The sequence below is a fragment of the Eschrichtius robustus genome, chromosome 17 (assembly GCF_028021215.1).
Source record: "Eschrichtius robustus isolate mEscRob2 chromosome 17, mEscRob2.pri, whole genome shotgun sequence".
NCBI lineage: Eukaryota > Metazoa > Chordata > Mammalia > Artiodactyla > Eschrichtiidae > Eschrichtius > Eschrichtius robustus.
This window is the reverse complement of record NC_090840.1, coordinates 50,027,252-50,049,934: the sequence shown is the minus strand read 5'-3', so window position 1 is coordinate 50,049,934 and position 22,683 is coordinate 50,027,252. Positions and strand designations below refer to the sequence as shown.

Here is a 22,683-nt window from a genome sequence, read left to right as displayed (position 1 = left end):
GGGCATATATGCAGACAATAATTCAAAAAGATACATGCACCTCTATGTTCATAGCAGTACTATTTACAATAGCCAATACCTGGAAACAACCTAAATGTCCATCAACAGTTGAGTAAAGAAGATGTGGTACATATATACAATGTAATACTACTCAGCCATAAAAAAGAATGAAATAATGCTATTTGCAGCAACATGGATAGACCTAGAGATTATGATACTAAGTGAAGTAAGTCAGAAGAAGAAAGACAAATACCATATGATATCACTTATGTGTGGAATCTAAAATATGACACAAATGAACTTATCTACAAAAGAGAAACAGACTCACAGACATAGAGAACAGACTTGTGGTTGCCAAGGAAGTGGGGGTGGGGGAGGAATGGAGTGGAAGTTTGGGGCTAGCAAATGCAAACTAGTATATATAGAATGGATAAGCAATAAGGTCCTACTGTATAGCACAGGGAACTATGTTCAATATCTTGTAATAAGCCATAATGGAAAACAATATTTAAAAGATTGTATGTATGTGTGTATATGTATAATATATATATAACTGAATCACTTTGCTGTACAGCAGAAATTAACACAGCATTGTAAATCAGCTATACTTCAATTTTTAAAAACTATATGGGATGCAGCAAAAGCAATTCTAAGAGGGAAGTTTATAGCCATATAGGCCTTCCTCAAGAAAGAAGAAAAATCTCGAATAAACAACCTAACCTATCATGTAACAGAATTAGATAAAGAAGAACAAATGAAGCCCAAAGTCACAGAAGGAAGGAAATAATAAAGATCAGAGAGGAAATAAATAAGATAGAGACCAAAAAAGTAAATAAAAGATCAATGAAACCAAATGCTGGTTTTTGAAAAGATAAACAAAATTGATAAACCTTTAGCAAGACTCACCAAGAAAAAATGAGAAAGGACTCGAATCAATAAAATCAGAAATGAAAAAGGAGAAGTTACATTGGCACCATAGAAATACAAAGGAGTATAAGAGATTACTACAAACAATTATATGTCATTAAAATGGACAACCCACATGAAATGGACAAATTCCTAGAAATGTACAATCTCTCAAGACCGAATCAGAAAGAAATAGGAAATACGAACAGGCCAATTAACAGTAAAGAAGTTGATTCAGTAATCAAACAGTTCCAGGACCAAATGGGACCTAATGAAACTTAAAAGCTTTTGCACAGCAAAGGAAACCATAAACAAGACCAAAAGACAACCATCAGAATGGGAGAAAATATTTGCAAATGAAGCAACTGACAAAGGATTAATCTCCAAGATTTACAAGCAGCTCATGCAGCTCAATAACAAAAAAACAAACAACCCAATCCAAAAATGGGCATAAGACCTAAATCGACATTTCTACAAAGAAGATATACAGATTGCCAACAAACACATGAAAGAATGCTCAACATCATTAATCATTAGAGAAATGCAAATCAAAACTACAATGAGATATCATCTCACACCGGTCAGAATGGCCATCATCAAAAAATCTAGAAACAATAAATGCTGGAGAGGGTGTGGAGGAAAGGGAACCCTCTTGCACTGTTGGTGGGAATGTAAATTGATACAGCCACTATGGAGAACAGTATGGAGGTTCCTGAAAAAACTACAAATAGAACTACCATACGACCCAGCAATCCCAATACTGGGCATATACCCTGAGAAAACCATAGGTCAAAAAGAGTCATGTACCAAAATGTTCATTGCAGCTCTATTTACAATAGCCAGGACATGGAAGCAACCTAAATGTCCATCGACAGATGAATGGATAAAGAAGATGTGGCACATATATACAATGGAATATTACTCAGCCATAAAAAGAAATGAAATGGAGGTATTTGTAATGAGGTGGATGGAGTTAGAGTCTGTCATACAGAGTGAAGTAAGTCAGAAAGAGAAAAACAAATACAGTATGCTAACACATATATACGGAATCTAAGGAAAAAAAAAAAAAAAAGGCCATGAAGAACCTAGTGGCAAGACGGGAATAAAGACACAGACCTACTAGAGAATGGACTTGAGGATATGGGGAGGGGGTGGGGTGAGATGTGACAGGGTAAGAGAGTGTCATGGACATATATACACTACCAAATGTAAAATAGATAACTAGTGGGAAGCAGCCGCATAGCACAGGGAGATCAGCTCGGTGCTTTTTGACCACCTAGAGGGGTGGGATGGGGAGGGTGGGAGGGAGGGAGATGCAAGAGGGAAGAGAAATGGGAACATATTGTATATGTATAACTGATTCACTTTGTTATAAAGCAGAAGCTAACACACCATTGTAAGGCAATTATACTTCAATAAAGATGTTTAAAAAAAAAAAAAAAAAAAAAAAAAAAACTACAATGAGATATCATCTCACACCGGTCAGAATGGCCATCATCAAAAAATCTAGAAACAATAAATGCTGGAGAGGGTGTGGAGAAAAGGGAACACTCTTGCACTGTTGGTGGGAATGTAAATTGATACAGCCACTATGGAGAACAGTATGGAGGTTCCTTAAAAAACTAAAACTAGAACTACCAAATGACCCAGCAATCCCAGTACTGGGCATATACCCTGAGAAAACCATAATTCAAAAAGAGTCATGTACCAAAATGTTCATTGCAGCTCTATTTACAATAGCCAGGACATGGAAGCAACCTAAGTGTCCATCATCGGATGAATGGATAAAGAAGATGTGGCACATATATACAATGGAATATTACTCAGCCATAAAAAGAAAGGAAATGGAGTTATTTGTAGTGAGGTGGATGGAGTTAGAGTCTGTCATACAGAGTGAAGTAAGTCAGAAAGAGAAAAACAAATACAGTATGCTAACACATATATATGGAATCTAAGGGAAAAAAAAAAAGGTCATGAAGAACCTAGTGGCAAGATGAGAATAAAGACACAGACCTACTAGAGAATGGACTTGAGGATATGAGGGGGAAGGGTAAGATGTGACAAAGAGAGAGAGTGGCATGGACATATATACACTACCAAATGTAAAATAGATAGCTAGTGGGAAGCAACCGCATAGCACAGGGAGATCAGCTCTGTGCTTTGTGACCACCTAGAGGTGTGGGATAGGGAGGGCGGGAGGGAGGGAGATGCAAGAGGGAAGAGATATGGGAACATATGTATATGTATAACTGATTCACTTTGTTATAAAGCAGAAAGTAACACACCATTGTAAAGCAATTATAGTCCAATACAGATGTTAAAAAAAAAAAAGTTCCAGGACCAGATGGTTTCACATTTAAATTCTATCAAACATTTAGAGAACAGTTAACACCTATCCTTCTCAAACTATTTCAAAAAATTGCAGAGGAAGGAATACTTCCCAACTCAATCTATGAGGCCAGCATCACCCTGATACCAAAACTGGACAAAGATATCACACATGAAAATATTACAGGCCAATATTACTGATGAGCATAGCTGTGAAAATCCTCAACAAAATATTAGGAAACCAAATTCAACAATACATTAAAAGGATCTTACACCATGATCATGTGGCATTTACCCCACTGATACAAGGATGGTTCAGTATTTGCAAATCAATCCATGTGATACACCACATTAACAAACTGAAGAATAAAAATCATATAATCATCTCAATAGATGAAGAAAAAGCTTTTAACAAAATTCACATTTACGATAAAAGTACTCAACAAAGTGGGTATAAAGGAACATATCTCAACATAATAAGGCTATATATAACAGGTGCACAGCTAATATCATACTCAGTGTTGGAAAGCTAAAAGCATTTCCTCTGAGATCAGGACAAAGACAAATATACCCACTCTGGTCACTTTTATTCAATATAGTATTGGAAGTCCTAGCCACAGCAATTAGGCAAGAAAAAGAACTAAATAGAATCCAAATTGGGAAGGAAGAAGTAAAACTGTCACTGTTTATAGATGGAATGATACTATATGTAGAAAATCCTATAAACACCACCAAATAACTACTAGAACTCATCAGTGAATTCAGTAAAGTTGCAGGATACAAAATTAATCTATAGAAATCTGTTGCATTTCTGCACAATAACAACAAACTACCAGAAAGAGAAATGAAAACCTATTCACAGTCACATTCAAAAGAATAAAATATCTCGGAATAAATCTAACAAAGGAGATAAAAGATCAGTACTCAGAAAACTAGAAGGTACCTGTGAAAGTAATTGAAGATGACACAAACAGATGGAAAGATATACTGTGCTCATGGATTGAAAGAATTAATATTGTTAAAATGACCACATACCTAGGCAATCTACAGATTCAGTGCAATGCTTATCAAAATACCAATGGCATTCATCACAGAAATAGAACAAATAATTCTAAAATTTGTGAGAAACACAGAAGACCTCGAATAGCCAAAACACTTTTAAGAAAGAACAAAAACAGGAGATATCACACATCCCTCATTTCAAACTATACTACAAAGCTACAGTTTTCAAAACAGTATGGTACTGGCACAAAATCAGACACGTATATTAATGGAACCAAATAAAGAGCCCAGAAATGATTCCACACTGATATGGGCAATTAATCTATAACAAAGGAGGCAAAAATATGTAATGTGGAAAAGACAGCCTCTTCAGCAAATTGTGCTGGGACTTCCCTGGTGGTCCAGTGGGTAAGACTCTGCTCCCAATGCAGGGGGCCCACGTTCAATCCCTCATTGGGGAACTAGATCCCTCATGCATGCCACAACTAAGAGTTCGCATGCCACAACTAAGAGTTTGCATGCTGCAACTAAGACCCGGTGCAGCCTAAATCAATAAATAAATAAATATTTTTTTTAAATGTTGTTGGGAAAACTGAACAGCTACATGCAAAAGAATCGAACTGGACCACTTTCTCACACCATATACATAAATAATCTCAAAATAGATTAAAGGCTTAAATATAAGACCTGAAACCATAAAACTTCTAGAAGAAAACATAAGCAGTACATTCTTTGACATCTGTCTTAGTAAAATTTTTGCAGTCAAATGCTCTACCACTGAGCTCTACCCCCTGTCTTTGTAAAATTTTTGGATATGTCTCCTTAGGCAAAGGAAACAAAAGCAAAAATAAACAAATGGCAGTACATCAAACTAAGAAGCTTTTCCACAGTGAGGGAAACTATCAACAAAACAAAAAGGTCACCTACTGAATTGGAGAAGATATGTGCAAACAATATATCCAAAGGGTTAATATCCAAACTATACAAAGAACTCATACAACTCTGTATTGAAAAAGCAAACAACCCAAGTAAAAAATGGGACAGAGGGGGCTTCCCTGGTGGTGCTATGGTTGAGAATCTGCCTGCCAATGCAGGGCACATGGGTTCGAGCCCTGGTCTGGGAAGATCCCACATGCCGTGGAGCAACTGGACCCGTGAGGCACAATTGCTGAGCCTGAGCGTCTGGAGCCTGTGCTCCGCAACAAGAGAGGCCGCCATAGTGAGAGGCCCGTGCACCGCGATGAAGAGCGGCCCCCACTTGCCGCAACTAGAGAAAGCCCTCGCACAGAAACGAAGACCCAACACAGCCATAGATAAATAAATAAATTTTTTAAAAAAATGGGACAGAGGTCCTGAATAGACATTTTTTCAAAGAACACATACAGGTGGCCAACAGGCACATGAAAAGATGCTCAACATCACTAACCATTGGAAAATGCAAATCTAAGTCACAATGAGGGACCTTCAATATGGCAGAGGAGTTAGACGTGGAGATCACCTTCCTTCCCACAAATACATCAAAAATACATCTACATGTGGAACAACTCCTACATAACACCTACTGAACGCTGGCAGAAGACCGCAGACTTCCCAAAAGGCAAGAAACTCCCCAGGTACCTGGGTAGGGCAAAAGAGAAAAGGAAAAACACAGAGAAAAGAATAAGGACAGGACCTGCTCCTCTGGGAGGGAGCTGTGAAGGAGGAAAAGTTTCCACACAGTAGGAAGCCCCTTCACTGGCAGACAGGGATGGGTGGAGGGAAAGCTTCAGAGCCATGAGGAGAGTGCAGCAACAGGGGTGCAGAGGGCAAAGCGGAGAGATTCCCGCACAGAGGATTGGTGCCAATCAGCACTCACCAGCCTGAGAGGCTTGTCTGCTCACTTGCTGGGGCACGTGGGGGCTGGGAGCTGAGGCTCGGGCTTCAGAGGTCAGACCCCAGAGAGAGGACTGGGGTTGGCTGTGTGAACACTGCCTGAAGGGGGCTAGTGCACCACAGCTAGCCGGGAGGGAGTACAGGAAAAAGGCTGGAACTGCCTCAGGGGCAAGGGACCATTGTTTCGGAGTGCGTGAAGAGAGGGGATTCAGAGCACTGCCTAAACAATCTCCAGAGACGGGCACGAGCCACGGCTATCAGCACAGACACCAGAGACGGGCATGAAACACTAAGGCTGCTACTGCAGCCACCAAGAAGCCTGTGTGCAAGCGCAGGTCACTATCCACACCACCCCTCCCAGGAACCTGTGGAGCCCGCCACTGCCAGTGTCCCGTGATCCAGGGACAACTTCCCTGGGAGAACACATGGCATGCCTTAGGCTGTTGCAGCATCACACCGGCCTCTGCCACCACAGGCTCACCCCACATTCCGTACCTTCCCTCCCCCCGGCCTGAGTGAGCCAGAGCCCCCTAATCAGCCGCTCCTCTAACCCCGTCCTGTCTGGGTGGGGAATAGACACCCTCAGGTGACCAACACGCAGAGCTGGGGCCAATTCCAAAGCTGAACCCCAGGAGCTGTGCGAACAAAGAAGAGAAAGGGAAATCTCTCGCAGCAGCCTCAGGAGCAGCGGATTAAATCTCCACAATCAACTTGATGTACCCTGCATCTGTGGAATACCTGAATGGACAACGAATCATCCCAAAATTGAGGCGGTTGACTTTGGGAGCAACTGTAGACTTGGGGTTTGCTTTCTGCATCTAATTTGTTTCTGGTTTTATGTTTACTTTAGTTTAGTATTTAGAGCTTATTATCATTGGTAGATGTGTTTATTAATTTGGTTGCTCTCTTCCTTTTTTATTTTTATATATGTATTTTTTCCTTTTTCTCTTTTTGCGAGTATGTATGTGCATGTTTGTTTGTGTGATTTTGTCTATATAGGTTTGCTTTTACCATTTGTCTTACAGGTCTGTCTGTCGTTTTTTTTTTTTTGGTATAGTTTTTAGTGCTTGTTATCATTGGTGGATTTGTTTTTTGGTTTGGTTGTTCTCTTCCTGCTTTTTCTTAATTACTTTTTAATTTTTAATAATTTTAAAAAATTTTTTATTTTAATAACATTATTTATTTTATTATATTTTTTCCTTTCTTTCTTTCTTTTTTTTCCTCCCTTTACTTCTGAGCCGAGTGGCTGACAGGGTCTTTGTTCTCCAGCCGGGTGTCAGTCCTGAGCCTCTGAAGTGGGAGAGCCGAGTTCAGGATATTGGTCCACCAGACACCTCCCAGCCCCACATAATATCAAACGGCGAAAGCTTTCACAGAGATCTCCACCTCAATGCTAAGACCCAGCTCCACTCAACAACTAGCAAGCTATAGTGCTGGACACCCTATGCCAAACAACTAGCAAGACAGGAACACAACCCCACCCATTAGCAGAGAGGCTGCCTAAAATCATAATAAGTTCACAGACACCCCAAAACACACCACAGGACGCGGTCCTGCCCACAAGAAAGACAAGATCCAGCCTCATCCACCAGAACACAGGCACCAGTCCCCTCCACCAGGAAGCCTACAGAGCCCACTGTACCGACCTTACCCCTGGGGGCAGACACCAAAAATAACGGGAACTATGAACCTGCAGCCTGCGAAAAGGAGGCACCAAACACAGTAAGTTAAGCAAAATGAAAAGACAAAGAAATACACAGCAGACAAAGGAGCAGGGTAAAAACCCACCAGACCAAACAAATGAAGAGGATATAGGCAGTCCACCTGAAAAAGAATTCAGAGTAATGATAGTAAAGATGATCCAAAATCTTGGAAATAGAGTGGAGAAAATACAAGAAACGTTTAACAAGGACCTAGAAGAACTAAAGAGCAAACAAACAATGATGAACAACACAATAAATGAAATTTAAAATTCTCTAGAAGGAATCAATAGCTGAATAACTGAGACAGAAGAATGAATAAATGACCTGGAAGATAAAATAGGGGAAATAACTACCACAGAGCAGAATAAAGAAAAAAGAATGAAAAGAATTGAGGACAGCCTCAGAGACCTCTGGGACAACATTAAAGGCACCAACATTCTAATTATAGGGGTCCCAGAAGAAGAAAAACAAAAGGGACTGAGAAAATATTCGAAGAGATTATAGATGAAAACTTCCCTAATATGGAATAGGAAATAGTCAATCAACTCCAGGAAGCACAAAGAATCCCATACAAGATAAATCCAAGGAGAAACAAGCCAAAACACATATTAATCAAACTATCAAAAATTATATACAAAGAAAAAATATTAAAAGGAGCAAGGAAAAAGCAACAAATAACATACAAGGGAATCCCCATAAAGTTAACAGCTGATCTTTCAGCAGAAACTCTGCAAGTCAGAAGGGAGTGGCAGGACATATTTAAAGTGATGAAGGGGAAAAACCTACAACCAAGGTTACTCTACCCACCAAGAATCTCATTCAGATTTGACGGAAAACCAAAACCTTTACAGACAAGGAAAAGCTAAGAGAATTCAGCACCACCAAACCACCTTTACAACAAATGCTAAAGGAACTTCTCTAGGCAGGAAACACAAGAAAAGGATAAGACCTACAATAACAAACCCAAAACAATTTAGAAAATGGTAATAGGAACATACATATCGATAACTACCTTAAATGTAAATGGATTAAATGCTCCAACCAAAAGACATAGACTGCCTGAATGGATACAAAAACAAGACCCGTATATATGCTGTCTACAAGAGACCCACCTCAGACCTAGGGACACATACAGACTGAAAGTGAGGGGATGGAGAAAGATATCCCATGCAAATGGAAATCAAAAGAAAGCAGAGTGGCAATACTCATATCAGACAAAATCGACTTTAAAGATTATTATAAGAGAAAAGAAGGACACTGCATAATGATCACGGGATCAATCCAAGAAAAAGATATAACAATTGTAAATATTTATGCACCCAACATAGGAGCACCTTAATACATAAGACAAATGCTAACAGCCATAAGAGGGGAAATGGACAGTAACACAATCATAGTAGGGGACTTTAACACCCCACTTTCACCAATGGACAGATCATCCAAAATGAAAATAAATAAGGAAACACAAACTTTAAATGATACATTAAACAAGAGGGGCTTAATTGATATTCATAGGACATTCCATCCAAAAACAACAGAATACACTGTTTTTCCCAAGTGCTCATGGGACATTCTCCAGGATAGATATCTTGGGTCACAAATCAAGCCTTGGTAAATTTAAGAAAATTGAAATCATATCAAGTATCTTTTCCGTCCACAAAGCTATGAGACTAGATATCAATTACAGGAAAAAATCTGTAAAAAAATACAAACACATGGAGGCTAAACTATACACTACTAAATAACCAATAGATCACTGAAGAAATCGAAGAGGAAATCAAAAAATACCTAGAAACAAATGAAAATGAAACCACAACGACCCAAAACCTATGGGATGCAGCAAAAGCAGTTCTAAGAGGGAAGTTTATAGCTATACAATCCTACCTTAAGAAACAAGAAACATCTCAAATAAACAACCTAACCTTACACCTAAAGCGATTAGAGAAAGAAGAACAAAAACCCCCCAAAGTTTGCAGAAGGAAAGAAACCATAAAGATCATATCAGAAATAAATGAAAAATGAAGGAAAAAATAGCAAAGATCAATAAAACTAAAAGCTGGTTCTTTGAGAAGATAAACAAAATTGATAAACCATTAGCCAGACTCATCGAGAAAAAAAGGGAGAAGACTCAAATCAATAGAATTAGAAATGAAAAAGAAGTAACAACTGACACTGCAGAAATACAAAGGATCATGAGAGATTACTACAAGCAACTATATGCCAATAAAATGGACAACCTGGAAGAAATGGACAAATTCTTAGAAAGCACAGCCTTCTGAGACTGAACCAGGAAGAAATAGAAAATATAAACAGACCAATCACAAGCACTGAAATTGAAACTGTGATTAAAAATCTTCCAACAAACAAAAACCCAGGACCAGATGGCTTCACAGGCGAATTCTATCAAACATTTAGTGAAGCGCTAACACCTCTCCTTCTCAAGCTCTTTCAAAATATGGCAGAGTGAGGAATACTCTGAAACTCATTCTATTAGGTCACCATCACCCTGATACCAAAACCAGACAAAGATTTCACCAAAAAAGAAAACTACAGGCCAATGTCACTGATGAACATAGATGCAAAAATCCTCAACAAAATACTAGCAAAGAGAATCCAACAGCACATTAAAGGGATCATACACCATGATCGAGCAGGGTTTATCCCAGAAGTGCAAGGATTCATCAATATACACAAATCAATCAATGTGATGCACCATATTAGCAAACTGAAGGATGAAAACCATATGATCATCTCAATAGATGCAGAAAAAGCTTTAGAGAAAATTCAGCACCCATTTATGATAAAAAACCATCCAGAAAGTAGGCGTAGAGGGAACTTACCTCAACATAATAAAGGCCATATATGACAAACCAAGAGCCAGCATCGTTCTCAATGGTGAAAAACTGAAACCATTTCCACTGAGATCAGGAACAAGATAAGGTTGCCCACTTTCGCCACTGTTATTCAACATAGATTTGGAAGTTTTAGCCACAGCAATCAGAGAAGAAAAAGAAATAAAAGGAATACAAATTAGAAAAGAAGAAGTAAAACTGACACTTGTATGCAGATGACAAGATACTATACATAGAGAATCCTAAAGATGCCATCAGAAAACTACTAGAGCTAATCAATGAATTTGGTAAAGTAGCAGGATACAAAATTAATGCACAGAAATCTCTTGAATTCCTATACACTAATGATGAAAAATCTGAAAGAGAAATTAAGTAAACACTCCCATTTACCATTGCAACAAAAAGAATAAAATACCTAGGAGTAATCCTACGTAAGGAGACAAAGACCTGTATGCAGAAAACTATGAGACATTGATGAAAGAAATTAAAGATGATAGAAACAGATGGAGAGATATACCATGTTCTTGGATTGGAAGAACCAACATTGTGAAGATGACTATACTACCCAAACAATCTACAGATTCAATGCAATCCTTATCAAACTACCAATGGCATTTTTCACAGAACTAGAACAAAAAAGTTCACAATTTGTATGGAAACACAAAAGTCCCCGAATAGCCAAAGCAATTTTGAGAAAGAAAAACGGAGCTGGAGAAATCAGGCTCCTTGACTTCAGACTTTACTACAAAGCTACAGTAATCAAGACAGTATGGTACTGGCACAAAAACAGAAATATAGATCAATGGAACAGGATGGAAAGCCCAGAGATAAACCCAAGCACATATGGTCGGTCACCTTATCTTTGATGAAGGAAGCAAGAATATACAATGGAGAAAAGACAGCTTCTTCAGTAAGTGGTACTGGGAAAACTGGACAGCTAAGTGTAAAAGAATATTAGAACACTCCCTAACACCATACACAAAAATAAACTCAAAATGGATTGAAGACCTAAATGTAGGGCCAGACACTATAAAACTCTTAGAGGAAAACATAGGCAGAACACTCTATGATATAAATCACAGCAAGATCCTTTTTGACCCACCTCCTAGAGAAATGGAAATAAAACCAAAAATAAACAAGTGGGACCTAATGAAACTTAAAAGCTTTTGCACAGCAAAGGAAACCATGAACAAGATGAAAAGACAACCCTCAGAATGGGAGAAAACATTTGCAAACCAAGCAACTGACAAAGGATTAATCTCCAAAATATACAAGCAGCTCACGCAGCTCAATATAAAAAAAAAAAACCAACCCAATCCAAAAATGGGCAGAAGGCCTAAATCAACATTTCTCCAAAGAAGATATACAGATTGCCAACAAACACATGACAGGATGCTCAACATCACTAATCATTAGAGAAATGCAAATCAGAACTACAATGAGATATCACCTCACATCAGGCAGAATGGCCATCATCAAAAAATCTACAAACAATAAATGCTGGAGAAGGTGTGGAGAAAAGGGAACCCTCTTGCACTGTTGGTGGGAATGTAAATTGATACAGCCACTATGGAGAACAGTATGGAGGTTCCTTAAAAAACTAAAAATAGAACTACCATACAACGCAGCAATCCCAGTACTGGGCATATACCCTGAGAAAACCATAATTCAAAAAGAGTCATGTACCACAATGTTCATTGCAGCACTATTTACAATAGCCAGGACATGGAAACAACCTAAGTGTCCATCGACAAATAAATGGATAAAGAAGATGTGGCACATATATACACTGGAATATTGCTCAGCCATAAAAAGAAACGAAATTGAGTCATTTGCAGTGAGTTGGATGGACCGAGAGACTGTCATACAGAGGGAAGTAAGTCAGAATGAGAAATACAAATACCATATGTTAACACATATATATGGATTCTAAAAAAAAAAAAAGAAAAGAAAAAAAATGGTTCTGAAGAACCTAGGGTCAGGACAGGAATAAAGACGCAGAAATAGAGAATGGACTTGAGGACATGGAGAGGGGGAAGTGTAAGCTGGGACGAAGTGAGAGAGTGGCATGGACATATATACACTACCAAATGTAAAACAGTTAGCTAGTGGGAAGCAGCTGCATAGCACAGGGATATTAGCTAGGTGCTTTGTGTCCCCCTAGAAGGGTGGGATAGGGAGGGTGGGAGGGAGACGCAAGTGGGAGGAGATATGGGGATATATGTATACATCTAGCTGATTCACTTTGTTATACAGCAGAAACTAACACACCATTGTAAAGCAATTATACTCCAATAAAGATGTTAGAAAATAAGTAAATAAAAATAAAAATAAAACAAAACAAGAAACAACAAATAACAAGTGTTGGCAAGGATGTGGAGAAAATGTAACACTTGTACACTGTTGGTGGGAATGTAAATTTGTGTAACCACTATGGGAAACAGTACAGAGAGTCCTCAAAAACTTAAAACTAGAACTACCATAAGATCCAGCAGTTCCACTACTGAGTATTTGTGAAGAAAACAAAAACACTGATTCTAAAAGATACATTCACCCCTATGTTCATTGCAAGACTATTTACAGTAGCCAAGATATGGAAGCAACCTAAGTGCCAATCAATATATGAATGGATAAAGAAGAAGTGGTACACACACACACACACACACACACACACACACACACACACACACACACCGGAATATTACTCAGCCATAAAAAAGAATGAAATCCTGCCATTTGTGATAACATGATGGACCTATAGGGTATTATGCTAAGTGAAATAAGTCAGAGATAGACAAATGAACAAACAGAACCAAACAGAAACCGAGTCTTAGACACAGATAACAAACAGGTGCCAGAGGGGAGGGTATTGGTAGGAGGAGAGAAATACGTAAGTGGTAGTGAGAGGTACAAACTTTCAGCTACAAAATAAATGAGTCAGAGGTATGAAATGTATAGTGTGGGAATATAGTCAATAATTATGTAATATCTTTATTGTGACAGATGACAACTAGACTTATCATGGTGATCATTTTTAACGTATAGAAATATCGAATCACTGTGTTGTGCACCAGGAACTAGCGTGGTGTTGTAGGTCAATTATACTTCCAAAACAAACAAACTCATAGAAAAAGAGATCAGATTTGTGGCTACCAGAGGTGGAGAGTGGAGGGAGGGTGAATTAGATGAACGTAATCTAAAGTACAAATTTTCAGTTATAAGATAAATAAGTACTAAGTAGGTAACGTACAACATGATAAAAATAATGAACACTGCTGTATGTTACAAATGAAAGCTGTTAAGAGAGTAAATCCTAAGACTTCTCATCATAAGGAAAAAATTCTTTTTTCTATTTCTTCAGTGTTATGTCTATGTGAGATGATAGGTGTTTTCCAAACCTCTTGTGATCATTTCATGATGTGTGTAAGTCAAATCATTATTGTTGTACACCTTTAACTTAAACAGTGCTATATGTCAATTACATCTCAATAAAACTAGAAGAAAAATTAAATTATTAAAAATTTAGGTCAAGGCTATAGAAAAATCCCTTTACTTCATCATAAATATATCTACATAAATGTAGATCCATAATAATTTTTGGTACCCAGTTAAAAGTTTTAATCAGTAAGTTCTGTTTGTGAAAATTCATATAAATTTTTGAAATGTGCATGTTACTTTATATGTGTTCTTCTAGAGTAAACGGTTTAAATGAGGGAGCTGATACTATCTTACCTTCAGTTTATTTCCTGGGGCAAATATTTCCAAAATTAATTTTGAAAATTGTTTTTTTAGCCAACCTGGTGCTACTCAAAGTACATAGAAGCCTTAGAACAGGAAAGGATTCTTCTTAAAATTCAAGAAGAACTAGAAACAAAGTTGTTTGCAGGTAATTTTTGCTTTTTGCTTACAGGGTTGCTTTGTTATCTTCTATTACAGATTAATATTAACGGACTTTGTTAATGATTACTTCACTGTTTCCCTTATTTCTCTTATTTTTGTGCAGCCACACCATCTTTTACAAATTTCAAGTCTACTGCTTCCGCTATGTCTTTGAAAAAGACCATATCTTCCCACAACATCCAGAGTGAGTTTCATGTGATAGTCTGTCTTCAGTTCTTTCTTCCTTATTGTTAGAACTCTACCTCTCACCTGGCCATCTGGAGAGGGTAGGAAGGGATGAGGACTGATTCCTTCCCAACTGCTCTGACCCCCAAGTTAGGAGAATTTCAGAGTGTGTGTGTGTTCCGTCTGTCTCTGTTTTTTTCTCCTCTGCTGAGGAGGAAAGACTATGACATATACCCAACACTACATTATACTTCCAGAGTGACAGCACTCATGGAAGTGTATACGCTGCTGCTGATAGGTACAAGATAAGTCATAGACTGAACTGATCAGTCCCATCCATGTCCCTCTGACTCACACACTAATGCACATGCACACCTGCACAGTGCACACATAAAACACACACACATACACTTACACTGTCCAGTAGCAAATTGATGGCTAGGAGCACCTTGCCTCCCTTCTGAATGGCACAGTCTCCTGAATAGGAAGACCCCTGGGGAATGATAATTTATTCCTTCTGTCTACTCCTTATCTAGTCTTCTCTTCCACAAAGAACATTTATGGAAGAGTGGGCTCAGTTTCCCAAGGTTTCCCAAGCTGAATTTTTCTAAGTTCCACTTTCCCAAGATGGGAATATAAGAAGGAACTGAAAATAAAGAACTGAAAATCAAGCTGGGGTCCTTCTCTCATACAGATACTGATGTGATTATACAGTTTTGATACTAGCGTTAGAGTTTAACAATGCCCTTACAAAGTAGTATACTAGTATAATGTAATGTGTGTAACCCATTGACCTAATACTTAAAGAACCCAGTAAAAGCCCCTTTTCTCTTATCTTCCGTCTTGTAGCTTAGATTTTTGTTTCTGAAAATCCTTAGTTTTCTGGTTCTTGGGAGGGTTTGACGAGCAGGCCTTTATGCTCTTAGCCTGCTCATCTCTTTTCTCTTCTGATTTATTCTACCCACTGTGCCCTCTGTCAGTTCCCCCACCCCTTAGACCAACCTCACAGTCCCTCCAACATTTAGGGTGTGCTGACACATTTGTTAACTTTTTTGATCCTTCTTACAACTCTGTGTACGTTTCTGTTTTTGTTGGTTGGGATTTAAATTTTCTCTAGCAGCTTATGTTTCAATCATTTCTTCTTCTTCTTTTTTTTTTTTTTTTTTTTTGCAGGAATTCTTTAAACCTAATTTAACTAACATGGAAGCTCAAGTGAGTTTTTGACGGTCTGCTTTAGAGCAAGCCTATCATCTAAATAAAGTTTAGCTTGTTTTACTTCCACAGTTTGAAAACGAAGTCTCTTCTGTACACACGACATACAAGACTATAAAAAAATTTTTAACTTATTTAGGATAAAATGACTTCTATCTAGGTTAGAAGAATCAAAATGTTTTGCTTATCGCCCACGTTAAGGAACTATGTTTTGCTCCTCAAGTAGTCTTTCAACAAATATTCCTTGAGCACTCACTATACAGTTGACCCTTGCACGACACAGGTTTGAACTGCACAGATCCACTTATACGCAGATATTTTTCAATAGTAAACATTACATTACTACAAGATCTGTGGTTGGTTGAATCCACAGATGCAGAACTGCACATACAGAGGACCTGTGGATACAGGGGCCTACTATAAGTTATACACAGATTTTCAACTTTGTGAAGGGTTCAGTACCCCTACCCTCTGTGTTGTTCAAGGGTTAGCTGTACTTGGTTAGCAGATATATTCGGCAAGTGGTTAGGGGACTAATATTCCTAGCAATAAATTGACCCAAAACATAGAGGGAAGAGCCTTCCCCACCTTATCCCTATCCCACTCTAAAGAAACCGTGTATTAAAGCAGTGGTTCTCAGACTTTAGTGTGCATAAGACTCACCATAACATTTGCTAGCAATGCCGATTCCTGGGCTCACTCTCTGAGAGTCTGATTCAGTAGTTCTTGAGCAGAACCCAGGAATCTCCCTCTTTAATGGACATCCTAGTTGTCTTTGTGATACGGGCATTCCACAGACCACTCTTTGAGATAAACTGTTAGGGTAGCAAGAGAAGACCTTTAAAAGGCAAAAGCCCTCTTATTAACTGGAGTTACACTTATAGCAGAGAGAACCCAGACATACATCCTCCTATCCTCTTTCCTGGAGGGAAAGGAGAATCTGAAATAAATGATCTGGGAGGATGAACCTTCACCATCTGTTGGCCTCAGGACTCAGAAGCTCCAAGGACTGTGACCTGGCTTAGCAGGTTGGAAGCCTTAGACTTTCACCTTATTATGATCCCAGAAAGTATATTCAAAATAGGAACTACCATTCCTAATTCTCTAAAGAGTTAGACATTGTAAAGGGGGGAAGCATCAGGAGGCACACTTCAAAGATCATTTTTCTTCTAAAGCAGTGGTTTTTTGGACACTTTTTTTTAAAGCATTGGAACCCTGTAGTTTCCTCTGCTCCCACACTCCTCTATACCCCATATTGGCCAAGAAGTTTGTATCTCTTTGCCATTCATTGCCCTTGTTTTTTTTTTTTTTTAATTCCATTCCTTTTCTGCCTTCTTTTGATTTTAACTGAGCATTTTATGTGATTCCATTTTCTCTCTTAGCGTATCAGTTATACTTCTTTTTAAAATTTTCTTGTTGGTTGCCCTAGAGTTTGCAATATACATTTACAGCTAATAAAAATCCACTTTCAAATAATACTCTGCTGCTTCATGGGTAATGCAAGTATGTTTTAACAGAATTTTCCAGTTTCTCCCTCCTGTCCCTTATCATATTGCTGTCAATGAATTCACTTATCCATAAGCTATAATCACTGAATGCATTATTGCTGTTATTATTTTGAGCAAACTGTTTTCTCCTAGGTCAATAAAGAATAAGAAAAATAAAAGGTATTATTTTACCTTCATTTATTCCTTCTCTAATGGTCTTTCCTTCTTTGTGTAGATCTGAGTTTCTAACATACCATTTTCCTTCTCTCTGAAGAACTTCTCTTAAAATTTCTTTCAAGGAAGGTCTGTTGTTTGCCTTAGAACATCTTTATTTCTCCTTTACTTTTTTTTTTTTTAAACATTTTATTGAAGTATAATTGCCTTACAATGGTGTGTTAGCTTCTGCTTTATAACAAAGTGAATCAGTTATACATATACAATATGTTCCCATTTCTCTTCCCTCTTGCATCTCCCTCCCTCCCACCCTCCCCATCCCACCCCTCTAGGTGGTCACAAAGTACTGAGCTGATCTCCCTGTGCTATGCGGCTGCTTCCCACTAGCTATCTATTTTACATTTGATAGTGTATATATGTCCATGACACTATCTTACCCTGTCACATCTCACCCCACCCCCTCCCCATATCCTCAAGTCCATTCTCTAGTAGGTCTGTGTCTTTATTCCCGTCTTGCCACTAGGTTCTTCATGGCCTTTTTTTTTTTTTTTCCTTAGATTCCGTATATATGTGTTAGCATACTGTATTTGTTTTTCTCTTTCTGACTTACTTCACTCTGTATGACAGGCCCTAACTCCATCCACCTCATTACAAATACCTCCATTTCATTTCTTTTTATGGCTGAGTAATATTCCATTGTATATATGTGCCACATCTTCTTTATCCATTCATCCGATGATGGACACTTAGGTTGCTTCCATGTCCTGGCTGTTGTAAATAGAGCTGCAATGAACATTTTGGTACATGACTCTTTTTGACCTATGGTTTTCTCAGGGTATATGCCCAGTAGTGGGATTGCTGGGTCGTATGGTAGTTCTATTTGTAGTTTTTTAAGGAACCTCCATACTGTTCTCCATAGTGGCTGTATCAATTTACATTCCCACCAACAGTGCAAGAGTGTTCCCTTTCCTCCACACCCTCTCCAGCATTTATTGTTTCTAGATTTTTTGATGATGGCCATTCTGACCGGTGTGAGATGATATCTCATTGTAGTTTTGATTTGCATTTCTCTAATGATTAATGATGTTGAGCATTCTTTCATGTGTCTGTAGGCCATCTGTATATCTTCTTTGGAGAAATGTCTATTTAAGTCTTCGGCCCATTTTTGGATTGGGTTGTTCGTTTTTTTGTTATTGAGCTGCATGAGCTGCTTGTAAATCTTGGAGATTAATCCTTTGTCAGTTGCTTCATTTGCAAATATTTTCTCCCATTCTGATGGTTGTCTTTTGGTCTTGTTCATGGTTTCCTTTGCTGTGCAAAAGCTTTTAAGTTTCATTAGGTCCCATTTGTTTATTTGTGTTCTTATTTCCATTTCTCTGGGAGCTGGGTCAAAAAGAATCTTGCTGTGATGTATGTCATAGAGTGTTCTGCCTATGTTTTCCTCTAAGAGTTTGATAGTGTCTGCCCTTACACTTAGGTCTTTAATCCATTTTGAGTTTATTTTTGTGCATGGTGTCAGGGAGTGTTCTAATTTCATACTTTTACATGTACCTGTCCAATTTTCCCAGCACCACTTATTGAAGAGGCTGTCTTTTCTCCACTGTATATTCTTGCCTCCTTTATCAAAGATAAGGTGACCATATGTGTGTGGGTTTATCTCTGGGCTTTCTATCCTGTTCCATTGATCTATATTTCTGTTTTTGTGCCAGTACCAAACTGTCTTGATTACTGAAGCTTTGTAATATAGTCTGAAGTCAGGGAGCCTGATTCCCCCAGCTCCATTTTTGGTTCTCAAGATTGCTTTGGCTATTCGGGGTCTTTTGTGTTTCCATACAAATTGTGAAATTTTTTGTTCTAGTTCTGTGAAAAATGCCAGTGGTAGTTTGATAGGGATTGCATTGAATCTGTAGATTGCTTTGGGTAGTAGAGTCATTTTCACAATGTTGATTCTTCCAATCCATGAACATGGTATATCTCTCCATCTATTTGTATCATCTTTAATTTCTTTCATCAGTGTCTTATAATTTTCTGCATACAGGTCTTTTGTCTCCTTAGGTAGGTTTATTCCTAGATATTTTATTCTTTTTGTTGCAATGGTAAACGGGAGTGTTTTCTTAATTTCACTTTCAGATTTTTCGTCATTAGTGTATAGAAATGCAAGAGATTTCTGTGCATTAATTTTGTATCCTCCTACTTTACCAAATTCATTGATTAGCTCTAGTAGTTTTCTGGTAGCATCTTTAGGATTCTCTATGTATAGTATCATGTCATCTGCAAATAGTGACAGCTTTACTTCTTCTTTTCCGATTTGGATTCCTTTTATTTCTTTGTCTTCTCTGATTGCTGTGGCTAACACTTCCAAAACTATGTTGAATAATAGTGGTGAGAGTGGGCAACCTTGTCTTGTTCCTGATCTTAGTGGAAATGGTTTCAGTTTTTCACCATTGAGGACAATGTTGGCTGTGGGTTTGTCATATATGGCCTTTATTATGTTGAGGAAAGTTCCCTCTATGCCAACTTTCTGCAGGGCTTTTATCATAAATGGGTGTTGAATTTTGTCGAAAGCTTTCTCTGCATCTATTGAGATGATCATATGGTTTTTCTCTTTCAATTTGTTAATATGGTGTATCACATTGATTGATTTGCGTATATTGAAGAATCCTTGCATTCCTGGGATAAACCCCACTTGATCATGGTGTATGATCCTTTTAATGTGCTGTTGGATTCTGTTTGCTAGTATTTTGTTGAGGATTTTGGCATCTATGTCCATCAGTGATATTGGCCTGTAGTTTTCTTTCTTTGTGACATCTTTGTCTGGTTTTGGTATCAGGGTGATGGTGGCCTCATAGAATGAGTTTGGGAGTGTTCCTCCCTCTGCAATATTTTGGAAGAGTTTGAGAAGGATAGGTGTTAGCTCTTCTCTAAATGTTTGATAGAATTCGCCTGTGAAGCCATCTGGTCCTGGGCTTTTGTTTGTTGGAAGGTTTTTAATCACAGTTTCAATTTCAGTGCTTGTGATTGGTCTGTTCATATTTTCTATTTCTTCCTGGTTCAGTCTCGGAAGGTTGTGCTTTTCTAAGAATCTGTCCATTTCTTCCAGGTTGTCCATTTTATTGGCATAGAGTTGCTTGTAGTAATCTCTCATGATCTTTTGTATTTCTGCAGTGTCAGTGGTTACTTCTCCTTTTTCATTTCTAATTCTATTGATTTGAGTCTTCTCCCTTTTTCTCTTGATGAGTCTGGCTAATGGTTTATCAATTTTGTTTATCTTCTCAAAGAACCAGCTTTTAGTTTCATTGATTTTTGCTATTGTTTCCTTCATTTCTTTTTCATTTATATCTGACCTAATCTTTATGATTTCTTTCCTTCTGCTGGCTTTGGGGTTTTTTTGTTCTTCTTTCTCTAATAGCTTTAGGTGCAAGGTTAGGTTGTTTATTCGAGATGTTTCCTGTTTCTTGAGGTAGGCTTTCATTGCTATAAACTTCCCTCTTAGCACTGCTTTTGCTGCGTCCCATAGGTTTTGGGTCGTCGTATCTCCATTGTCATTTGTTTCTAGGTATTTTTTGATTTCCCCTTTGATTTCTTCAGTGATCACTTCATTATTAAGTAGTGTATTGTGTAGCCTCCATGTGTTTGTATTTTTTACAGATCTTTTCCTGTAATTGATATCTAGTCTCATAGCGTTGTGGTTGGAAAAGATACTTGATAACGATTTCAATTTTCTTAAATTTACCAAGGCTTGATTTGTGACCCAAGATATGATCTATCCTGGAGAATGTTCCATGAGCACTTGAGAAAAATGTGTATTCTGTTGTTTTTGGGTGGAATGTCCTATAAATATCAATTAAGTCCATCTTGTTTAATGTATCATTTAAAGCTTGTGTTTCCTTATTTAGTTTCATTTTGGATGATCTGTCCATTGGTGAAAGTGGGGTGTTAAAGTCCCCTACTATGATTGTGTTGCTGTCGATTTCCCCTTTTATGGCTGTTAGTATTTGCCTTATGTATTGAGGTGCTCCTATGTTGGGTGCATAAATATTTACAATCGTTATACCTTCCTCTTGGATCGATCCCTTGATCATTATATAGTGTCCTTCTTTGTCTCTTGTAATAGTCTTTATTTTAAAGTCTATTTTGTCTGATATGAGAATTGCTACTCCAGCTTTCTTTTGATTTCCATTTGCATGGAATATCTTTTTCCATCCCCTCACTTTCAGTCTGTATGTGTCTCTAGGTCTGAAGTGGGTCTCTTGTAGACAGCATATATATGGGTCTCGTTTTTGTATCCATTCAGCCAGCCTGTGTCTTTTGGTGGGAGCATTTAATCCATTTACATTCAAGGTAATTATCGATATGTATGTTCCTATTCCCATTTTCTTAAATGTTTTGGGTTTGTTATTGTAGGTGTTTTCCTTCTCTTGTGTTTCTTGCCTATAGAAGTTCCTTTAGCATTTGTTGTAAAGCTGGTTTGGTGGTGCTGAACTCTCTCAGCTTTTGCTTGTCTGTAAAGGTTTTAATTTCTCCATCACATCTGAATGAGATCCTTGCTGGGTAGAGTAATCTTGGTTGTAGGTTTTTCTCCTTCATCACTTTAAGTATATCCTGCCACTCCCTTCTGGCTTGCAGAGTTTCTGCTGAAAGATCAGATGTTAACCTTATGAGGATTCCCTTGTGTGTTATTTGTTGTTTTTCCCTTGCTGCCTTTAATATGTTTTCCTTATATTTAATTTTTGACAGTTTGATTAATATGTGTCTTGGCGTGTTTCTCCTTGGGTTTATCCTGTATGGGACTCTCTGTGCTTCCAGGACTTGATTAACTATTTCCTTTCCCATATTAGGGAAGTTTTCAACTATAATCTCTTCAAATATTTTCTCAGTCCCTTTCTTTTTCTCTTCTTCTTCTGGGACCCCTGTAATTCGAATGTTGGTGCGTTTAATGTTGTCCCAGAGGTCTCTGAGACTGTCCTCAGTTCTTTTCATTCTTTTTTCTTTATCCTGCTCTGCAGTAGTTATTTCCACCATTTTATCTTCCAGGTCACTTATCCTTTCTTCTGCCTCAGTTATTCTGCTATTGATCCCATC

At 38.0% G+C, this 22,683-nt stretch overlaps 1 protein-coding gene across 1 annotated transcript in view; it reads left to right on the top strand.

Moving 5' to 3' along the window:
* Positions 1 to 15,956, top strand: part of RGS22 (regulator of G protein signaling 22) — a 168,269-nt gene extending 152,313 nt beyond the window's left edge. Inside the window, exons 25-27 of the mRNA XM_068525488.1 lie at positions 14,456 to 14,549; positions 14,667 to 14,747; positions 15,902 to 15,956. Coding sequence (XP_068381589.1) covers positions 14,456 to 14,549; positions 14,667 to 14,747; positions 15,902 to 15,912 — 186 coding nt within the window. The 3' untranslated portion in view covers positions 15,913 to 15,956. The remainder of the gene's footprint in view (positions 1 to 14,455; positions 14,550 to 14,666; positions 14,748 to 15,901) is intronic.
* Positions 15,957 to 22,683: the final 6,727 nt, after the last annotated feature.